Here is a 21,411-nt window from a genome sequence, read left to right on the forward strand (position 1 = left end):
CGACTTAGGTGTTTGAACCCTTTGGTTAGCCTGGCCTCCACCAGAGACAGCACCCCGCATCCGTCACCATCAGTCACCAGGAGATAGGGTAAGATAAGGTGCCAGCACATTGGTCTGCCCTGGAGTTTAAAGGTGCCGTATGTTTCTGCATACTGGGTCTTTGACCAAGGGCTGGAAGTTTGTGGTCAAGGAAGTTTAAAAGAAAGATGTAACTTCATTTCACTGCCAAAGTAAAACTCTTACAAATAGTTAAAATTGAAGGACTCGGAAGTTTTTATTTGCGTTTCGACAGTGACGGGAGACCACATCAGTTCATCAAACGTGCCGAGAGTCATGGTAGCCACATTCAAGAATCACTTGGAAGGCAAATGAGAGAAGACCGATCAGTCTGCACAGTAATTTGAACCCTTAGCCTGCCACCCCCATCCCATACAGTTACACAGTGAAAGTGACCCTTACCCTGCCAAATAAACAAGAACTCCATACCATTACACAGCACAGTGAGCAACTTTTTTTTTTACACTGCTGAATAAAACAGACTCTACCCCCACCCCCCCCATCCCATCCCACCCACCCACCCCACCCCCCCCCCCCACACACACACACACACACACACACACACACACACACAGAGTTACACAGTGAGCAATCCTTGCCCTGCTGAACAAACAAGAACTCCAATACTGTCACACAGTGATTGGGCTTCAGTTCCCTACACCACCCATCCTACCCACTACTACCCTGGCAACAAACAGAAACAACATTATCACAGACGAGACCCTGCCCCGGGCTGAGCAGGAATGTCGACATGGTTACACAGTGAGCATTAAAGCTTCTACCTCACTGAACAGACAGGGAGTCCATGATTACGTACAGCAGTCCCTACAGCCTGCTGAATAAACAGGGCTTCCACACAGTTAGCACAACCAATGCTCCAGCACTGTAGTGTCATTAAACGAGGAAGAGCTTTCAGGAATACTCGAGCCAACAGACAAGCGACAGGCCCGGCATTGATAATCACGGTAATTGGACAGTACAAGAGAAAAAGGAAGCACTGAGCTAGAATCTATTAAGTAACTATACATGTATATTCTATAGGAAACTATATGTTTATATTCTATAGGAAGCTTTATATATTCTATATATTACTAAAATGTAAAAAATATAAACCAGGTGGTCCCCCAACCGGTCAATCCTTACCGGACAAACGGATTATCTATTTAAAATAATTAAAAAACAGATCAGCACACACACACATTAACGGCTAAGAATTGGCCGTGGTCACTGAATTTACGGAAACGCTTTGCCAAACTGTGTGGCTGCCACATTTGCACCCCCAAATCCCGACGTACAAGTCCCCTTCTCAGCCCCTTTCTCTCTAACTGCCACTAATTTAGTCTCCACCCCGCCACCCCGTTTCTTTTCTTCACAAGATCTGCCGCCACACACACACCCACCCCGCTCCAACTCTGTGCCCCTTTAATTTTCAGGTGAGGACAGAGGGGAAGCTGGGTTAAATTCACATATCTCAATTTTCTACCGGGCAAATGTCAACACATAAGCACTGGAACGCTGATTTAAATTTATGTATTCTTTTTTGTTTAAAATAACTTTGTTTTAACTAAAAAAAAACCACCAGCACATCGACGGAGTTACCTAGGTGATGGTTAAGGGTGAACAATGTAAAAGCAACAATTATATAGAATATAATTTATATTTCTGTTTACTGAAACATTTCGGAGGAGTCACAAGCAGAACAGTTTTACAATTATGATTTTTTTAAATGCTTTTTTTAAAAAAAATATAAACTTGTTTTCTCTATTTTCGTGCAAAAACAAAAGCGTTATTCTACAGAATAAAAGACCCACGGGTTAAACCTAGGTGTTACTGGCTATTCGTTTACAGGAAGAGTCTAGTCACTGACAATACACACAAGAACAAACGTGTTGGGAGTGCAGACTAGAAAATGCTTTCTGGCAGATCCTTACCACACTGCTTCGGTCATTTGGATACTTTGCAGTTGTTCATCCAACTGTTGGGAAGGGCTGTTAACAAGAGGCACTGCGATGCAGTGAAAGGCTTTCCTTGAGGAGACAAGCAGAAACAGAGCAGGGCTGCAGCTTCATAAAAGGACAGAGAGGACAGAAAGGTGGCGAGGGTGGAGACATAAACACAAACTCACAGCTACTGGAGTGGAACTTGGCTGCCTTCAACCCATGGAGAGAAACCAACCCCAACATTTCACCAGGCAGATTGAGAGCTGGGAGTAACACAGGGCCAGGATTGAGCTCACTCTGCTGCCTCCATCAGGGACAAGGGTTGAAGGGGGGTGAGGGAGAGGGGAAAAGGCAGTGGAAGATGAAGGATATCATGTATCTAGGATAAAACCTGCCTCTTCCCCCTTACCCAAATCCTTGGAGCGTAACCTAGCGAAACACACTTGCATGATCTGAAGCCTTTATCTATTGCCGTTTTAAACAACTGATTCTTTTCACTCCAGCTGAAAATGCACTTGTTTGAATCCTGGACTTGACAAAGGAAGTGGGGCTTTTAAGATAAAGTTGCATGCATGCTGTGATGGTTTGACTACACTGAAGGTGCTAAATAAGAATACAAGTTGTTGCTACACGGGACCTCCCAAAAACTGGTACTACACAGGGACAGGGACTGGGAAGTTGAGGGGGTGGGGGGGGGGAATGGACGGTTGGGATTAAATGCTCATTCCCCTCTTCCTGTGGCTTTTGTTGATGAGTGTACAGATACCTCTTCACAATTAGGATTAACAACTGGGATAGGAATGCCCATACATAAAGTTCTTTACAATGGAAAGGCTCTTAAATCAGTGAGCCTGCAAAGTGGCATCAAGTTGAAAGGTCCTCTCACTGCATGTTAGGACAGAGTGGACAGATGGACCAGTGCAGGAGCTGTATCACATTTCCTTTTGGAACTTCTCAGTCACATCGCTATCTACCTCCCGACACTTACGGAGCCTCTGCTACTGCAGTGAACTGCATTTTGAACACTCAATTGAAGAAATAAAGTCAAATCAATGTGCCAAATATCAGCAAGGATGCAAACCATTCTGAGACAGCACCTAGAAAGGAGCATGAGAGGTTCAGATCACTGCCTATGTACTTCTGTTTCACAGATGAGATCAGAAGGGAAAAATGGAATTTCTTCCGTGACTCCAAATACTAACAATCTGAGGTTTAACTTGGTTAATCCTTATTGCTCCATCCCAGCCCCTAACTCTGCTAACAGACAACTGGAAGAAAATTTTGACTTTTTACTGCAGACTCACTAGGCTTGGTCACCTTTCTTAGAGGGGTGCAGATAAAATAAAAATCACTGCAATTTCCTCCGTTCCCCAGGAAGGGATAGATGTGTGCATGCGCGCGCAAGAGCGAGCAAATGAAGGAACTCACTGAGACACAGTGGCACAGCTGCTCAATCAAGTCCCCCGAACCACCTACAGCAGTTGGACGCAATGGCACACAGGGGCACGCGAGGGTACCTGGTGCAAAGTGGCACCAAGATGGAGATTGTGACTCATTGAAAAACAATGCCAGAGTGTTGGAAACACCAATGGATGACATTGGCCTCCAGAAAACCAGCAGACTATGCTCCCACTACCTCAGCCACCCAAAATACCCAGTTTTTTTGTCACAGAGGCTTCAAGTACAATCTGTAACAAGTAATCCTAGCTGCAACAGAAGCAGGATTTGGCCCTCTATTCTGATTATAAGTTTAGTGTTCTGTGACAATGAGGAAAACACCTGCATGCAACAGACTGCAGTACGCATTGGTTGCAAACAACCATTGAGTAATTATCAGTCCTGATGTCACAAGGCAATTTGAAGTGGTCTCTCATGCAGAACACAAGCTTTTACAGTGGAAGGGCTGGCAGATGGAAAGCCTGTCTAAAAACACTGTCTGGCTGTTGTACAATATGCAAATTACAGCAGCCAGTTTCTAGGAACCGTCAGACAGTTACAACAAGGGGTGATAATCACTGTACCCCAGTCAGCATTTGCTTCCTTCTTCTCCTGCTCTTAAAGGCACCTGAGTGAAAAACAGAGATCTATAATCTCAACTTCTGCATCAGCACAAAACACACCCAGGCCCAGACTATCTGGGTTTGATTCTAAACTGGGCAAAACGCAGCTCCCCAATCTCGAGTATCCCTCCAAATTGGTCAGGCCTGTACCAGTCTCTATCTTTGGCTAGGGAAGATGCCACAATCTGATCATGTCAGCCCAGAACAGGGGAGGAAGATAATTTTGAGCTAGGTGGCATTTGGTTGCAGGTTACTGACAGCAACAGGTCTGTCACTGCCAGCACAAGAACTTTGAGCCGGGGGCATTAGGGTGCAGGTGACAGTGGGAGCAGTCTGCAAGAAACTCACAAACAGGGAGTTGATTGATGTGCAATTTCCACCTTTCCCCCACCCCACCAATGCATTCTGGCATCAGTGAACATCATAAGTGGGAATAGGTCGATGCCAAAAAATACTGCAAGAAACTAACAGCTGGACACTGAACAAAACATGATGAAATTTTCATGTTACAGAGTTTTAAATGCACTAAGATATAGTCGTCGCCTAAATTCACCAAGGTCATGGCACCAGATTGCTTCAGTCCCCAGGCAAATCTGAAAATTTGAACTGTTTGTCATGCATAAGGCACCACAGATTGGCCTACACATTTCAACACACAGAGGACACTAAAGAATAACGACCCATCACTTTATTAAACATTAGGAATTTCCACGCTTCTTCTTTTGCAAAACATCAATTAGATTCTTTCTTCCTCTGCCAGTGCTCTCATCAATACAGTACTCATATTATCAAGTGCTTTCCTTCCATGCAGCCTACGGACTTCATACTAGGCCGTGGGCTGCAATTAAATGACTCGCTAAATTGCTGTAAACTGGAGGAAATGGCCAAAACTAGAGTCTAGTTATTCCTGGATCCCATCCTCCATTATGCAGGGGCAGCAGGAAACAAAGTAGCGTCAGCTCATTGTAGGTAGTGGCTACAACATCTTGTGGAAATTTCCTTGTGGGTTTTTGTTCAGTGTCCAACTGTTAGTTTCTTGTAAGATTGTCAGGCTATTCACACTTCTGCTGTTTATTGGTGCCAGAATGCAGTGTGGGCATGGAGGAAACCTAACATAAGTCAACGCCCTATTTATGAGTTCTTGGGAGGATTACGAGATTGGAGTCAGAAGTGAGTGGTAAAACAATTGAGAAACAAAAGCAAAAGTCCTTGCAAATGCCCACAAAGTGCTTGGCCAAGGCTGTGAAATTTTGCACAAAAGCACAGCCAACTGTCCCTTGCCACAAAGGCAGAACAGAAGCACTGCTCTGTCATGAGCTCAGCAACAGCACCCATACTAAAACACAAATTCAACCACATCCCTACAGGGGTTTTCTCTTCTGAAAGATGAGTGTATGTGGGGCCACTGCTCAGTGGAGGGACGTTGGTTTCATTACTGAAGACCACTAAGTAGGTAATGGATCAGTAACATTGTGATATGCACGTTCACATTTACAATAGATATAAATATGCCTTTTGGTGCAATTTAGTGCATTGTAAGGTGCTAAAAGGAAGCTCAAATAAAAGTGCTCAATTGTAACTTGGCTGGAAGGGCTGGGGAAGGGGAAAGAGAATCAGGTCACAGATATCAAGGCACAGTCTGCTTGGTTAGGGTTGCTGTTAAAGATCCAAGAGCCACTAGCTGGAAGAGCTCCGCATTGGCATAGAACCACATTCCACAACTCAAACATCATCACTACACCAAAAAAAACCTCACAATGAGTTGGTCATTCACATCATGGGACTGCTACAGCCCATGTAACAGTCAGTGCAGTTTCAAAGATCAAAACGACAGACTTTGAATGCTGCCCTGTGAAAGGGACCATTTAGATTTTATGGGTTACTGTTCTCCTTGCACACTTTTGCCTGAAGGCCTGGCATGGGGATGGGGGAGCACAAATTCTCTCTCCTCGCTGGTAGGTCAGACAATGTAGTTTTCGCTGCTAAATGCAGTCCTCACTCCTGCCCACCAGCCCAGCCTTGCAAGTTGAAGTAAGGCATGACAGGGCCTACACAGTGGTTAGCTCAGCACTTACATGCCACTGCTGGGATACCTGGAAAGTATACACTGTGCAATTTGACTCTTTCTTACTGAAAAATACAGGCTGCAGCCTCAGGCTACAGAGGACATCAGCTGCATCGCCAGTCTCAGGGAACCACTGCACCTAAAACAACCTGTTCCTTCTTGCCACATGGAGTTCAAATCCACTGCACAGTCAACACCAGCAAGCAGGTAAATCCAAAACTCAGTCATCTTAGCCCCACATTATCATCTCTGACACTATGCAGCTGGCAGCATTGAGTGACCACACCTCTTGTTACATCTATCTCTTACCATGCTCTGTCATTAATTTGGGTGGGGTTGCAAGGGAGCCTTAGATACACATTCAGCAGTTCCACTGCAATGCACTGCAGCTAGGGTGAGTGGGGAGACATGGGTTAGAGAGGAGGAAAAGGAAGGGAAAAGCTCCCAGAGTGATACATTAAAACATCTGATTTGGTTGCTAATTTGTATGCTGTGCTCCTTCAATAAACATCTGTAACTCTGACAAAGGAGCACAGTGCAGGGCTGCTGACCACGAATGCTGTGGTCAAGCAAGGAGGCAGCATGACATAGATACCTTTGCTACTGTCCGACGAACATACACAATCTTGTAAGGTATGATTCTTTCCAAGTATCAGGTATGCGTCAGTTCCCTTTCTCTTAAATTTAGAGTCTCCTTTCTGTGCACCCTGGTCAAAAATTTATACTCTGGGCAGATGCTTCTAAGCAGTAGTCATCAGTCCTTAGTGGGACTGGACTATTCACATCCTAATCCTCCACCATCACCCAATGAAGACAAAAATGCAAGAGGCAGAGAGAAAGAGAAAGAGACACCAGTTGGGGAGTGGGGGAGAATGGGGTGGATGAGGGAGGAAGGGGGAAGAGAGTGGGATGGGGGAGTGGGGGTGGGAAGTGAGGTGGGGGAGGGAGAAAGAGAAAGAAGAAAATCCCAGAAGAGGAACAGAATTCTGTTAAATTTTATCATGAGATGGCGAAGCTTGCGATCCAAGACTGGCAAGCTGATACCCACCATGCCAGCCTGGCTCCCTCACCCTCCTTTGACAACTCAGACGAATCGCTAAGAGGACAAGGGTGTGGGAGTGGGCAGGCAGGCATCATTGCTTTCTTTAGCCAGCAAGAGCTCCTGGTAACATTTTAGAGAGACCAGTCAAGTGTTTGGAAGCGTAGGCCGTTGGCATGTTTCAGACACACTGATCCAATCATACTTTGTCTCTTTTTTAAAAAATAACACACAATCAAAATTCTTAAGATATAAATAATATCACCATATAAAGGACAGCTTACAGTACTGTAAAATCCTCTAGTCGACAGTGCAAGCAGGAAGAATAAGATTCAATGCTAGCAGACAGCTGGTGGGAAAGGTGGGACGTGGAAACCAGAACGGTTGTACCAACACCAGGATGCAGCAAGTGTTTGCACCCCTGCACGTTGTACAGCGGAAGCATGGGCCTTACTCTTGCTCGGACATGTGGTAACAAACCAATAGCCTAATGCATGAATAAACAGAACACCACCTCGAGGACAACAATACTCTGCTAACCATACAGTCCTATATGCAATTGTGTAAAGATAAAAAAGTTGGTCATGTTTGGATACTGTTTCCTCTTAAAAATTTCTGCCCTCACCCTCCCCTTCCCCATCAATCTCACTACACACAAACTAGAAGAATCAACTTTTTTTTCTAACTGGGACAGAAGTGCAGCAAGTTCAGATTTCTAAAATCAAGGCTGAAGGGTATTTCACTTCTAGAGTGCCCACACTTAGTTTGAAATGAATGGGGTGTGGGTGCAGACAGCACACGCTCAACGGACAAACAGAATTCAAGTTCACTGGCAGGGAGCAGAGTTCAGTTTCAAGTGCTGCTGGGTTCTAAAGAAAACGTGCACTGTTGTTGGGACATGGAAAGACCTGCAGCATGTGAGAAGTCAGGAGAAGAAGTGGGTGCCCATGCTTTGAAAGCTTGCTGCACCATTGTCCCCGTTGGGGAAAGCCCACCTGTTGAAAAATAAATGGGACGCCCCTCTTCCCCAAACCCTACCCCCCCCATAAAGCTCACCGGCCTTTAATAAGCACAGAACGTATCCTAGCCCATTGAGAGAATAAACTGTTCACAGTAAGGGTCCCCCCCCGCTCCTCGCAAGGAGGCAATAAGTATATATAGGGTTTCCTCTCCATCCTCCTTCTACTTTCCCACCCTGGTTCAGCACTGACAGGCAGCACCTTCAGCTCTGGGTTAGAAGAGGGCTCTGGTGTGATTCTGATGTCAGCATTCCCCCATCCCAGGCTGTCTGTCTCACCATATCATACACTTTGCTTCAATAACCCAGGGACATGGTGTGCAATCTTACTAACACCGAAGGTTAAGCCAGTGCGTGCACAAACAGTTGGGTTTACTTGGGGTAGTGGAGCAGAGCAGGCGGGTGTAAACCGACAGGGGTTCAGACTGCCCTAGGCCACCGACTTTTCCACCTCACCCAAGCTGACGTCGCCCATGTCCTCACTTTGTTACTAAGAGGCAAAAAGCCCTTTCTTGACACAGCTGAGGGTGGCTCCTCATACCCTCGACCTTCAGGGTCTCCCCGACTGAGGTTGGAGGGATGAGATTGGCTCGAGGGGGGAGGCTGGAGGTCATTCACCCCACAGACCATCCATGACTCAGCGACCCAACCAGCAAGAGAGTGGGGCAAGTTGCCTCTCTGACTGGGACATTGCAGAGACAGACAGAAGGTGTCACAAAATGGGCCAACACATGGGAACAATTTGACACTGGGTGCACTGGTTGGCCCCCTGCAAGTGACAATGAGCGAGGTTAGTGACACGATGTTTCCAGGGCATGAGACCATCAGTGTACCAACGACTACCCCCTCCTACCCCAAAGCCCCACCAACATTATCCTGCCCAAAAATGAAAAGCAGAACTCTGCGGGTTTGGGGTCAACATTAGACACAACTGAAATCTGGCTGGGAAGTTCCAAGAATGCCTCAGAAAACTAGAGGGGTTGGAGTGGGAATCTCTGACACCCTACGGACTGAAGGTGGGCTCTACAGTGGCCCTATTGCACAAGGCACGGTGAGCTTTTGCTGTTTTGTTGCTCCTAAAGTGAGAACAGTGACAGGGAAGGAGGAAGAGGAGGATGAGTGAAGTGGATACAGGGAAAAGGGGGGAGATCTCTCGCTCACTATCTTTCCGAGAGTCAAACAAAATACAAAGACAGACTTGACATTTGACCACCTAACAGATGCAAACACTTCAAGGAAGAAATCAGAAATTATATCTTGCCCCATATAAGCTTTGAGGTTCAGCATCACTGCTCTGGAAAGCCTTTGTTAGAGCCCTACTCACAAAGGAGGAAAAGAAACAACAGCTGCCTCGTTCATGTTTTTTTCCTTCTTCCTATCAAAGTCAGCTAACTCTCTCCGAAACAGTCGCCCGGGTATCTGCCGCCTCCTCTCTGCTTGGCCTCGGCACAGTCGAGATGACAGCCCGCTGATCACCCTCGCCTCTCAGTTTGCCCTTCTCTGCGAGCTCAGTCTTTGAGGGCTCCTTTGGAAGAAGGTCGGCCTCAGGTCTGCTCCGTGGAGGCTTCTCCTCCATACACGCTCTTGCGCTCAAGTCTTTGGGTTCTGAGGGGCTCCTCCTGTCCTTGGAGCTCTCCGCCTCTTGCGCAGTCACCTCCTTCGGCTCCGAATCCTTGGGGTCAGCAGGATGAGGGGGCTCCTTCTTGATACTCCTGCCTTTTGGGCTCCCCTCTCTCGCCTTGTGAATTACACTTTTAATGCTTTTCTGTCCTTTCCCACTTTTCTCTCCACCATCTGTCACTGACTGTTCAGGCTGGATGCCTTCCTTCACCACCGAGCTCCCCACCACCGGTATGCTGGTGTCCTCCTCGAAGATGCGGGTACTTTTTCTCTTTTTCAGGGGGGAGCTCTCCTCCCCCAGATTCCTCTTTTTGATTGGCAAAACAGTCACTTCTTCAGGCTTGATGGAAGACTCCTTGATAATTTTCTTCTTCACGGCCGGTGCCACAATGCCCCCACCAGGCTTTCGGCCCCTCTTCTTTGGAACAGCCTGGGGCTCAACCTCAGACTTCCTCTTCCTGCCAGGTCCGCCTTTCCGCACCTTCGGAAGTTGCTCCGTGGAAGACGTGGCTCCTTCGGCCTTCTGCAACAGGGGAGCCGAGAAAGGCATTTTAACCAGGAGCTTTGCCGCGCTTTTATCCGACAGCCTCTTTGACGGGCCGCCTTTCTGCACCCTCTTGTCTTTGCCACTCCCTTTGGGCCTGCCCCGGCCTCTTCCAGTACCAGTTGACTTGGGGCTCTTTGGCTTTTTAGGCGGTTTCTTCTCTCTTCTTGAGGGGCTCCCTCGGCCTGTAACCGTGAAGTCAAAGTCGCTGGGGTCAAGGGTGGTATCTCCGACTTTTTCAAAGTGCGCCAGGAGCTCCACTTTGGAACGGAATGCCTTTCCTTGTGGGCTGAAGGACAGAAAGCAAAAGACCTTGTTAAAATGGAGATGTGACATGTATACCCAGCAAAAGCACTTGGAAGCAAAAAGTGTCACGTAACATCTTAGCATCTAGTGACAGACACTAGCTTTGCCTTTCATACAGTGGCACCAAGAAGTTGGGCGGTCAGCAGTAAGACAGGATCGTTCGAGAGATCGACGAGGTTCACGTGCGGTGGGGGGAGGGAGGGGAATTGAGGTGGGTTAATGCAGAGAGATCGAGAGGGTGCTGAGTGAGGGAGAAACGAAGCATGGGGATGAAGGAGAGATTGACAGAGAGCGCGTGACCTGGTCTAAAGCATCAAATGGGCTCCCAGTCATTTTCTGTGAAATGTTAACCACTTCTCTCTCCATTTATAATTTTTGCATTTTCGGTTTTCATTCCGCTTTCATTTTCATTCTTAACCAATAGGAATGAATAGCATGATGCCACAGGAAGTAGGCAAAACAGCTCAGTTGTCCAAACCCACCAACATAAACTCCTATAATTTCTCCCTGAATGGACTTGCCTCACTTCCCCGTACTCTTTTTGCTTCAACCACTCTGAGGGAGCACATTCCACATTTTCACTGCAATCTGGGTAAAGGGACGTTTGCTCAATTTCCCAGTTGGATTTCTAGGGGAATCACTCATATCGACAGTCTCTCACCCACTGGTGGAAACATTCTCTCTGTGTCCACACTCTCAAAGCCAATTCCACATGTTATAGACCTCAATCAGGCCACATGTCAGCCTTCTTTTCTCCACCACCACCCTGATGAGATGAGACCCAGCTAGTCTGCCCTTTCTAGTCATGTCCTTGCCACTCTTTCTGCAATCTCCTCCCTGCCTTCTTTCTATAATATGGACCCAAGTAAATGCTCTAAGTATGGTTCAGCCAGGGTTCCATACATGATTAACACAACCTGACCACTTTATTTTTTGTTTCACTTTACAGTAAAAGGCATAGCTGATGAATTAGATAAATATCAGTCTTTTAGAAAGTTCTTTCACACACCTCACAGGTAAACAATACTCTGGATGATTTCGCTGAAAGTTCAGGAAGCCATAGGATTGCACTGACCAGGAAAGAGAACAGATTTGATCCTTGCTCTGATGAATCTCGACAGCAGGCATCAATGCCTCCAGGTCAAGGATGTGACAGTCATTCAGATAGTCTCGCTCCTGGTCAGGTAAGAATTAGCCATGATGTCTCTAGCACTTCGACGTACACAGGGTCGTGAATTGCATTTTGAGTCACAAATTTGCAGGAGATAAAACAAACAGACGGATTTCATTGACAAACTGCCCCAATGCGTGACAGAGGAGCATTATCAAACATGATTTTATACCTAAACCACAAAAGGTGTTCCAGCAGCGACTGAAAGTTTCCACAACGGGATAGTAAGCAATGTCCACAGAATCCAAGGACAGGTGAAATATTGCAGGGAGGAAATTTTAGGGTGCAGGGTCCCAGGTAGCTGAAGACATGGCCACCAATGGCGAGTGCTGGAAACATGGAAGCCGCAAGGCTGAAATTGGAGGAATGCAGAGTTTTCAAGGGTTGTAAAGAGTTACACAAAATTAGGACAATATTACAAGTGCAGGGAGGGGAGCAGGGGGCTGGAGCAGGTGACAGAGATGGGGGGGGGGGCCACGGGGGCTGGAGGAGGTGACAGATGGGGCAGGGCGCAGGGGCTGGAGCAAGTGAGAGATAGCGAGGAGCGCAGTGGCTGGAGGAGTGACAGAAAGGCGGGGGTGGCTGCCGTGAGTGGACTAGGGGATGTTATAGAGATGGGTTGGGATTTGAAATCCATAACGAAAACAGTAAAAACTCAGATGCTGCTGCACCTGGAGCTAACAGAGATTGGTGAGCATAGAATGGTGATGTGTGAGCAGGATTTGGTGGGAGTTGGGATTGGTTTGAATTTGAAGCAGGCATAATTTGGGAACTTAGCTAGCAGGACAGAGGGATGGTCAAATATGGTGGTAACAGAAGAGTAAATGAGACTTTTAGCAGATGGGATCTGTCACAACAAACCAGATCCCATAATGAGAAATGCTCAGACACGAGAGGACAGTTCAATGAACACATTTGAAACAGATGAAGTACAATTTTCACAGTCACCTACTTGATAATGTACACGTCGTACTTTCCCGCTGAACGGCCCGATTTCCTCTGCTTTAACTTCCGCGTCCAGCCCTCAGGAAGCGTTGGATCATCATACAGTGGGCCCCGGTCTCTGATCAGAGAGCGCCTTGGCTTTGGAGTGGAAGGGGTGGCCGCGACAGCTCCCTCGTGTTCTGCTGTCTCAACTTTGCTCCCATCTGCTGGCTCTGGGACCAGGCCTTCTGTGGGCTGGGCTTCTCGATGCTTCTCGTCATCTCGCTCCTCCTTTTTCTTATGTTTCTTCACTTTCAGCAGCTTCTCCCTTTGCCCAGCCTGCTCGTGGTCCTCTGATTTCTCTTCGCTGCAATATTCAAGAAAAGAAAGTAACTATATGCTGCCACACACAGAAAATAAGAGCAAATGTAATTTACTAATCCTTTCAGATTTCCCCAAACAGCTACCATTAACAGGACAAAACAGCCAGCCAGTGCAGGCTGCCCAATTCAGCTGTCTGACAAACTCAGTAATCTGCCCATGGCATCAATGCCCTTTATCCCAATCCAGAGAACACATGGACACCACCAATGTTCAGTGTATACCGCTGCTACTATCTATAGGATGCACTGCAGAAATTCACCAACAATCCTTAGATAGCGCCTTCAAAACTCATAACCACTTCCATCTAGAAGGACAGAGGAAGCAGACACATGGGAACACCAACGACTGCACATTTCCCTCCAAGCCAGTCACATCCTTACTAAGAAATAAATTGGCATTCCTTCAGTGTCACTGGGCCAAAGTCCTGGAACTCTCTTGCCAGCAGCATTGAGAGTCAATCCATAACGTGTGGACTGCTGCGGCTGAAGAAGGCACATTACCACCATCATCTGACAGGTCAACTGGGGATGGGTAATAAATGTTGGCCAAGCAACCAGCGATGCCTACGTTCCAGATATAAGTGAAATAAATAAGAAGGCCAATGTTCAAGGGACACAAATTCAAATCTCACCATGGAAGCTGATGGAATTTAGATTGAATTAATGAATCTGGAATTGAAACTTTGATCGATTGCTGTAAAATTCCTCTGGTTCATTTGGGCACAGGGAATCTGCCATCCTTATCCAGTGTGGACTGTGACTTCAGACCCACAGCAATGTGATTGTTCAAAATAAAAGCAACTCACTAGGCCATGAAAATATAGAAAATAATAACTGTAAAATGCTGGATATCTCAAATATATATATAGGAAATGCCAGAAATATTTAGCAAGGCAGATGAGACCTGCAGTAACAGAAACAGATTTAATGAGGATGAGGGCTCAGAGACATCCCAAAAACTTGAAAACAGATTATCTGGATGTTACGCACATTGTTGCTGGTGAGATCTTGTTGCATTGGGTGCTGCAATCTGACAGTGACTACAACTCAAAAGATACAGTATATCAGCTGCAAAGAATTTAAAGATTACACAAGGTGGTTAAACAACTATAAAATTGCTGGTCGCACCTTTCCTTTTCGTATTTTTTTTTAAAAAGAACTTTTTCTGGCAAGGCCAGTACAGGTAGCTCTAATGTATCGCGTGTTTCATTAATGCAAATTGGCTGTAACACTATTGATGAATAGTGGATGCTGTTTGGATAATGCAAACTTTCTGCTGTACTGGTATCACAATTTCCCTATAATGCAATTTTCTATAGTGCACTTTTCTACAGCACGAGGTCACACAAAATCGCATCTATTGTGTTATAGAAGAAATACCTGTATGAGTTTCCATCCCTAGTTACTTGAGAAGTTGGCAGTGAGCCATTTTGTTTTAAGCTGAGATTTTCAATTATATATCTCACTTGCTGCCTGGGGGGGGCACATGCTAGGCTCAGATGGGGTAAGAGGGCTGAACAAAATTTTCTACACAGTGGTCCCATTGTTTACACTTTAATTCACTTCTCTCCTCCATGCCAGCTGGCTCAACAACCCCTCCAAGCCATGTCCTTGCGACAGTGCCAGAAGAATAACATCTGAATAAAACAAATTATTTAAACTGATTCTTTTGAAGGGGCTCCCAACAGACTGTTGACTATAAAATGTGGTAATTCCCAAAATGGTTTAAGGGTTTAAAACTGCAATTTCCAATTCTGCAGCAACCCCCTATTGAGACCCGAGGTAGGCACCTTCAGCCACTAAGACTAAGGGAAATTGGCTTATCTTGGCCTAAAAGGCAGGCAAGGTATTACAGCCAACCATGGCATGTTTTAGGTTTTGGAGCAGGAGGTGAGCAAATGAATATAATCCTGGAATGTGTGCCACGGGGACGGAGAATCCGTGCATGGTTAAGTGGCATCCCAACAAGGCCCCTGTCTAAATCTCACACAGACAGAACATAAGGGAAGAAAGCAAATCATACTCCAAGTACAACTGAACACAGGAAAAAAAAAATGCAAAATTGTGGATGTTAAGCCATCAACAGTACAGCTGCCAACTCCAGGTTAATCCAAATGTTGTACAATTTCCTACAACCCTCACTCTTTCTTTTTAGACTCTGAAACAAAATACAATCACACTTGTGATCCTCTGTATGTTGAGCTCTGAATTCAAGCATACCTTAAAGCACCCCCACAAAGAAGCAGGGATAACAAGACGACAAATACAACAAAGGATTCTTTTAGTTATTGTATCACATTTGACACCATTAAGTACCTCTCAAGGAGATGAACTTTTCTCAAATATGCTACTTTATCTGCAGGTATTGATCTAAACAGCACAGTGACTGGAAATCCAGTCCTTTCAGGATTAGGCACACATTCAAACAGTAGTTCCCCTTCAATAGGCCACAGACTGAATGGGAACAAAGACACTGCTTGGTCTGTGCAGTTGCTGAATGATTCAGACCTCATTCAGTCCCGTCATGAAAGTCAATATTGCTCCTGTTGTTCTGCCCATTCCCTTTTGACTAAGAAACTACACCTCATTCCTCCATCTAATTCAGAAGTCCGAAAGGGGTCCCCTTATCTTGCAGTCACACTAGTCATACCTTGGCAACAGGTTAAACTGCCTTAGCAGGGTCAGACATTAATGGGAACAAGCAGAAAAGTAAAGTCAAGGCCATGAACAGATAAAACCTTATCATATTGAACGGCAAAACAGACTTGAGGGCCTGAATGACCTCCTCCTGATCCTAGTTCTTGTATTCTCAGTTCCAGGAAGGAGCAGCCATACAGAAACTGGTTTTGTTCCTTCCCCACCCGCAAGAACTGGGATAAATTACTCTACGAGAAATCAACATGTTCAATTTAGATGAACACTGCAGCCCACAAAATGGTACCTTTGGATTCATTTCCTTGGATTAAATGCACATGTAATACTCCAGAAAGTAACAGTGCAATGCTATAACCCGCAGGCTACCTAAGAAGAACACAAGACAAACAGGAACGAGACAACTGTGCATTATATTAAGGGGCGAGGCTCTGTAGAGGAAACGCAGTTTTACGACGGAAATTAAATGAGTCACACAAGCCTAAGCAATGCTGACCACCAAGAGAAAAACAATTCTGTCTGATAACTATTCATGTTTTTCCAATGGCCCCCAGCTCCTCCAAGTAAACATCACTCACTCCTTCCAATTTCCCCCTCTTCCGCTGAAGGGGCAGAGTCCATTGCACCAGGGCTGCCATTTCCTGCGAAGAATCTTAGACAAGTCAGTTATACTCCATGAAACAAGATAGAGTCAAAGCTTCAACCTACAGACACCACAGGAAGTGGAAGCCTACACGCACTGCACACTGTACAACCTCAGGCACCGGCTGACAATTAAGGGCCATATCAATAAATCCCCTTCCTTGTACTGTCATGCTGATAGAGGGGATTCAACATTTATTGTTTCTTGTCAGAGATTAGTGAACTCAATGAAAACCAGGGTCAATTAATAGATCTAAGATAACAGCGTGGAGCTGGAGTAACGCAGGTCAGGCAGCATCAGAGGAGCAGGAAAGTTGACATTTCAAGTCAGGACCCTTCTTCAGAAAGTGGGGTGGTAGGGTGGTGAAGGAGCTCAGAAATAGATAGAGGAGGGTTGGGCTGGGGCAGGTGAGTGGGATAGTGATAGGTAAGTGCAGGCAGGGACTGGTGGGAATTGGTTAGTGAGGTGGGAGAGAAGATGAACAGGTTATGTCAGGTCAAGGAGACAAGGATGGGAGGGAGGGTTGGTCATGGGACGAGGACTGGGGGGTGGGGGGTGGGATTTTGAAACTGGTAAAATCCACATTTACACCATTGGGCAATCGGCTCCCGAGAAGGAATATGAGGGGCTTCTCCTCCAGTTTGTGGGTGGCGTCATTGTGACACTGGAGTAAGCCCAGAATGGACATGACAACCAGGGAGTTGGGGCAGGGATGTGGTTGAAATGGTTCCATAGATCTTTCCACTCCATACAGTGCAGTTCCACACTTTCAAATGTCAGAAACCCTAAGAAACACCTGTACCTCTACTGAGCTTTGCAGAATCCCGGGACATCCAAATGCAAATTATACCTAAGAAACAGCCACAGAGGTAGGTTTATAAATTATCAATTTAATGTAGGTATGAGATCATCTATCCCCAAATGCCCTCAAGGAAGTGGTTGTAAGCTGCTTTCTGTACCCCATCTGCTATAGGTATGCCACAGTGCTGGGAGGGAACAATTTTAACTAGAGTCAGTAAAGAAACAGTGACACACAGTTCCAAATCAAGATGGTGTGTGGCTCGAAGGGAAACCCACAAGCCATGGTCATCCCATGTATCTACTGCCTCAAAAGATAAGGGCAGCAAAGTCTGCAGGTACGGGCAGCACCACCTGCATTGCCTCTAGCAGATGGGACACACTGCGGTCGCTGCACACTATGTATACTATCCACAATTTGCACAGCAGAAATTCACCAAAGATGCTCAGACATCACCTTCCAAATCCATGACCACTTTCATTTAGAAGGACAAGGGCAACAGACATATGGGAACACCACTATCTCCAAGCCACTCACCAGCCTGACTTGGCAATGTATCACCATTCCTTCATTCTAAATGAAGTCAAGTTAGGTAAAGGGGAAATACAACAAGATCTAGGTGTTCTTGTACATCAGTCAATGAAAGCAAGCATGCAGGTACAGCAGGCAGTGAAGAAAGCTAATAGCATGCTGGCCTTCATAACAAGAGAATTGAGTATAGGAGCAAAGAGGTCCTTCTGCAGCTGTACAGGGCCCTGGTGAGACCGCACCTGGAGTATGTGTGCAGTTCTAGTCTCCAAATTTGAGGAAGGACACTCTTGCTATTGAGGGAGTGCAGCATAGGTTCACAAGGTCAATTCCTGGAATGGCGGGACTATCATATGTTGAAAGATTGGAGCGACTGGGCTTGTATACACTTGAGTTTAGAAGGATGAGAGGGGATCTGATTGAGACGTATAAGATTATTAAGGGATTGGACACTCTGGAAGCAGGAAGCATGTTTCCACTGATGGATGAGTCCAGAACCGGAGGACACAGTTTAAAAATAAGGGGTAGGCCACTTAGAACAGAACTGAGGAAAAACTTCTTCACCCAGAGAGTGGTGGACATATGGAATGCTCTGGCCCAGAAGGCAATTGAGGCCAACTCGCTGGATACTTTCAAGGAAGAGATGGGTAAAGTTCTTAAAGATAGTGGAATCAAGGGTTATGGGGATAAAGCAGGAACAGGATACTGATTGTGGATGATCAGCCACGATCATAATGAATGGTGGTAGTGGCTCCAAGCGCCGAATGGCCTGCTCCAGCACCTGTTGTCTATTATCATTGTTGCTGGGTCAAAATCCTGGAATTCCCTCCCCAGTGGCATTGATGGTCAATCTACAGCTGGTGAACTGCAGCGGTTCAAGAAGGCAGCTCACCACCGCCTTCTCAAAGCCAACTAGGGACAGGGCAAGACATGTTGGCCAACCACCCAGCAACACCCACATCCCACGAATGAATTTAAAAAAGGTGAATTATGTGCCGATAGAGTAGGCTTACATAGTCGTGCACCCCTACTCTCCGCATGATTTCTCCAATTGAAAAGGCAGGCAACAAAATCTGTGCAAATGTATCAAAATCAAGCAACGCCCCAACTGTGAGCAACAGATGAAATATGCAGCACAGAGCCTTAGTGGTTAGTACTGCCGTCTCACAGTGCCAGGGACCCAGGTTCAACTTCACCATACTAAATTGTCCCAGTGTCCAAGGCTGTGCAGGCTGGGTAGGTTAACTAAATGCAGGGTAACACGGATAAGGTAAGAGGGTCGGTCTAGTTCGGATGCTCTTTAGAGGATCAGTGTAGAGTCAATGAGCCAAACATACAGATTTTATGATTCTATGGTTAAACATCATGCAGGAGAAATGTACCCGCAGAAAGCAAACATTGTTCTATTTCCTGTATTTCCATTGGAAACCCAAGTCCACATCTCTGTGATCAAACTACATGCAGGATTTGTCACAGTGCAACAATGTCCTCTGTCAACGATAGAGCAACAGCATAACCCAGGTTATCCCGTAGAACAGGTCGCAGGAAGAATGGCTGCAATCGATAGCGAGTATGAACAGATGTCGGATTTTAATTATCAGGTATCCTGTCGTTCAGAGATTTAAGATGTATAATTTATAGCTCTTTTAAAACCTCTGTTTCACTCTGGGTCAAGAGGTCGTGGATTTGATTCAAGTTCCAGGCCTGGAGTTCGAGGCCATTTTCTAGGCTAGCACTCCACCATAAGACAGAGGGTTTGCCCTAACATCAGAAGCCCCACATTATGCACAGGACGCTCAATGGAGGCCATGCCAAATGCTTTCCACTGGTTCAAACTTTGGAAAAATAATAATGAGTCCAGCCCTTGGCCAAAACTTCCTTCCTGAAAAATTATAATTGCATGAACCAGTCAGCATTGCTTTACGTAAGACGGTTGCCCAGTTTGCCATAAGAAGCCACAGCACTTTCAATTTAACACATTGTCCAAGTGCCAGAAAAATATGATGATGTGCATTTTAAATAGATATTGTAAAATTAAACTAACATGGTTCAGTTAGTGTTGTAGCAAAGAAATATTCTATACTTAAAAGTCAATACTCGGTGTGAGGGGGCCGATGGACCACACACCGCTCTATTAGCTCCTCTCTGTTATGTTGTGTACTGAGCTGTCTGAAACTCCCTGCTGAAAATCTCATCATTGTCTGTGAGTCTCTGTGGAGCACTGCAGTAGTGTTTCACTGCTGTCTCTGGCAACATCGCAAGATTGGAACTCTCTATTTTTCTATCCCCTGCACTATAAATAGCTTTCTTTTCTACATTCTTCAGGTATTACTCCAGGCAAGATGTGTGAGTGAAATCCACTGCTGCTTCATTCTTAAAAACAAACGTCAAGTATCATTTTTGCAAATGGAACATTTTGAGAAGTAAATGGTAATTTAAAGCCAAGAAAAGGGAACACAGTACAGACAGTGTGTGTCTGAGAAGAGCTTTTCTTTCTTAAAAAAATGCACTCATGCAAATAAGGCATTTTGAAAAGGCAGGCAACAAAATCTGTGCAAATGTATGTGTATGCAAATGCGTGTAGTTTGAAGGTTAATGATGCACATTTGTGTACTTGTGCTGCCCTGTGGTCAGAGAACTTGCTGTGTGGGATCATGGCTGAAGAGGGGGAGAAGTCAAGAGGAGTCCATACAACTATTCCTCTTCCACAACTGGCATCGTTGAGCAAGATGAGCTATCCTGGCATTGGTGTATCACTCTTTCACATGCTCAGTTAAAGGCTCACCATATCAGCACAATTCAGTTGCCATACAGCATGGTGTTCAATTCTCAGTCAGTATTGTATCAAAGGAAAAGGATTCATTTTTATGACTTAAATCAGGGATGAGCAAGAGAGTGGGGCTAGAGAACAGAGATGGGAAGAGAAGATGTGGGAAGAGAAGATGTGGGAAGATTGTTGGGCTAGAAACTATTTTTTTTTAAATGGAGGAGAGGTGAGGGGGAAGGTTGCTAGGCTGTGGAGTCATTTGGAGACAGGGACAAGAGGGACCAGGAATCCACATAGGCCAGTGAGTAGTGGGCTGATAGGTGAACAGGATCTCATGCAAACTAGGCCATAAGCAGCAGAGGTTTGAATGAGATTGAGCATAGGACAAAAGTCAAAGTTTTGGGAGCCCCATGTGTGTTGTGGTGCTGCCAAACTTTCGTCAGAGGCTCTCTGCCTATCACTTGCCAAGGCCCGCAGAATTGGGGAACGATTTTAGCTCTGAGGTGAGACGTAACTAGCGAGGAGATGGAATGTAAGCCAGAAAATATATATTAACACACAATATCCACCAGTATTCACAAGAAAGCCAATTCAAAGGTTCAAAGTGCAGCACCAATGACAGAAACAGTTTGTTCAATGCCCAGGATTGAAAATGTCACCCAAACTAAAAAAAAATCACAAGCAGAAACGCATTGGATTCTGGCCACTTGTAATGAGGTAAGTGGCTACTGCACACTAGTGCAGAACTGCAAGATAGCAGGCAGAATCAGGCAAGCTTGAAGCTGCTCTCATAGAATATTCTTGGCTGTGCAGGTGACTGTCTGGATCTGCCAGCCCAGCATGACGGCTGTAGTCTGCATAGAAAAGGTGGATGAAAGAAGTTGAAATGTTGGCT

At 45.7% G+C, this 21,411-nt stretch overlaps 1 protein-coding gene across 1 annotated transcript in view; it reads right to left on the reverse strand.

Annotated features, from left to right (window-relative positions):
* Nucleotides 1–603: 603 nt before the first annotated feature.
* mecp2 (methyl CpG binding protein 2) overlaps nucleotides 604–21,411 on the reverse strand; it is a 70,688-nt gene continuing 49,880 nt past the window's right edge. The window contains exons 2-3 of the mRNA XM_048526007.2: nucleotides 12,773–13,111; nucleotides 604–10,632 (exon numbers count right to left, since the gene is read on the reverse strand). Coding sequence (XP_048381964.1) covers nucleotides 9,564–10,632; nucleotides 12,773–13,111 — 1,408 coding nt within the window. The 3' untranslated portion in view covers nucleotides 604–9,563. The remainder of the gene's footprint in view (nucleotides 10,633–12,772; nucleotides 13,112–21,411) is intronic.

Source organism: Stegostoma tigrinum, chromosome 49, assembly GCF_030684315.1.
Source record: "Stegostoma tigrinum isolate sSteTig4 chromosome 49, sSteTig4.hap1, whole genome shotgun sequence".
NCBI classification, from domain to species: Eukaryota; Metazoa; Chordata; class Chondrichthyes; order Orectolobiformes; family Stegostomatidae; genus Stegostoma; species Stegostoma tigrinum.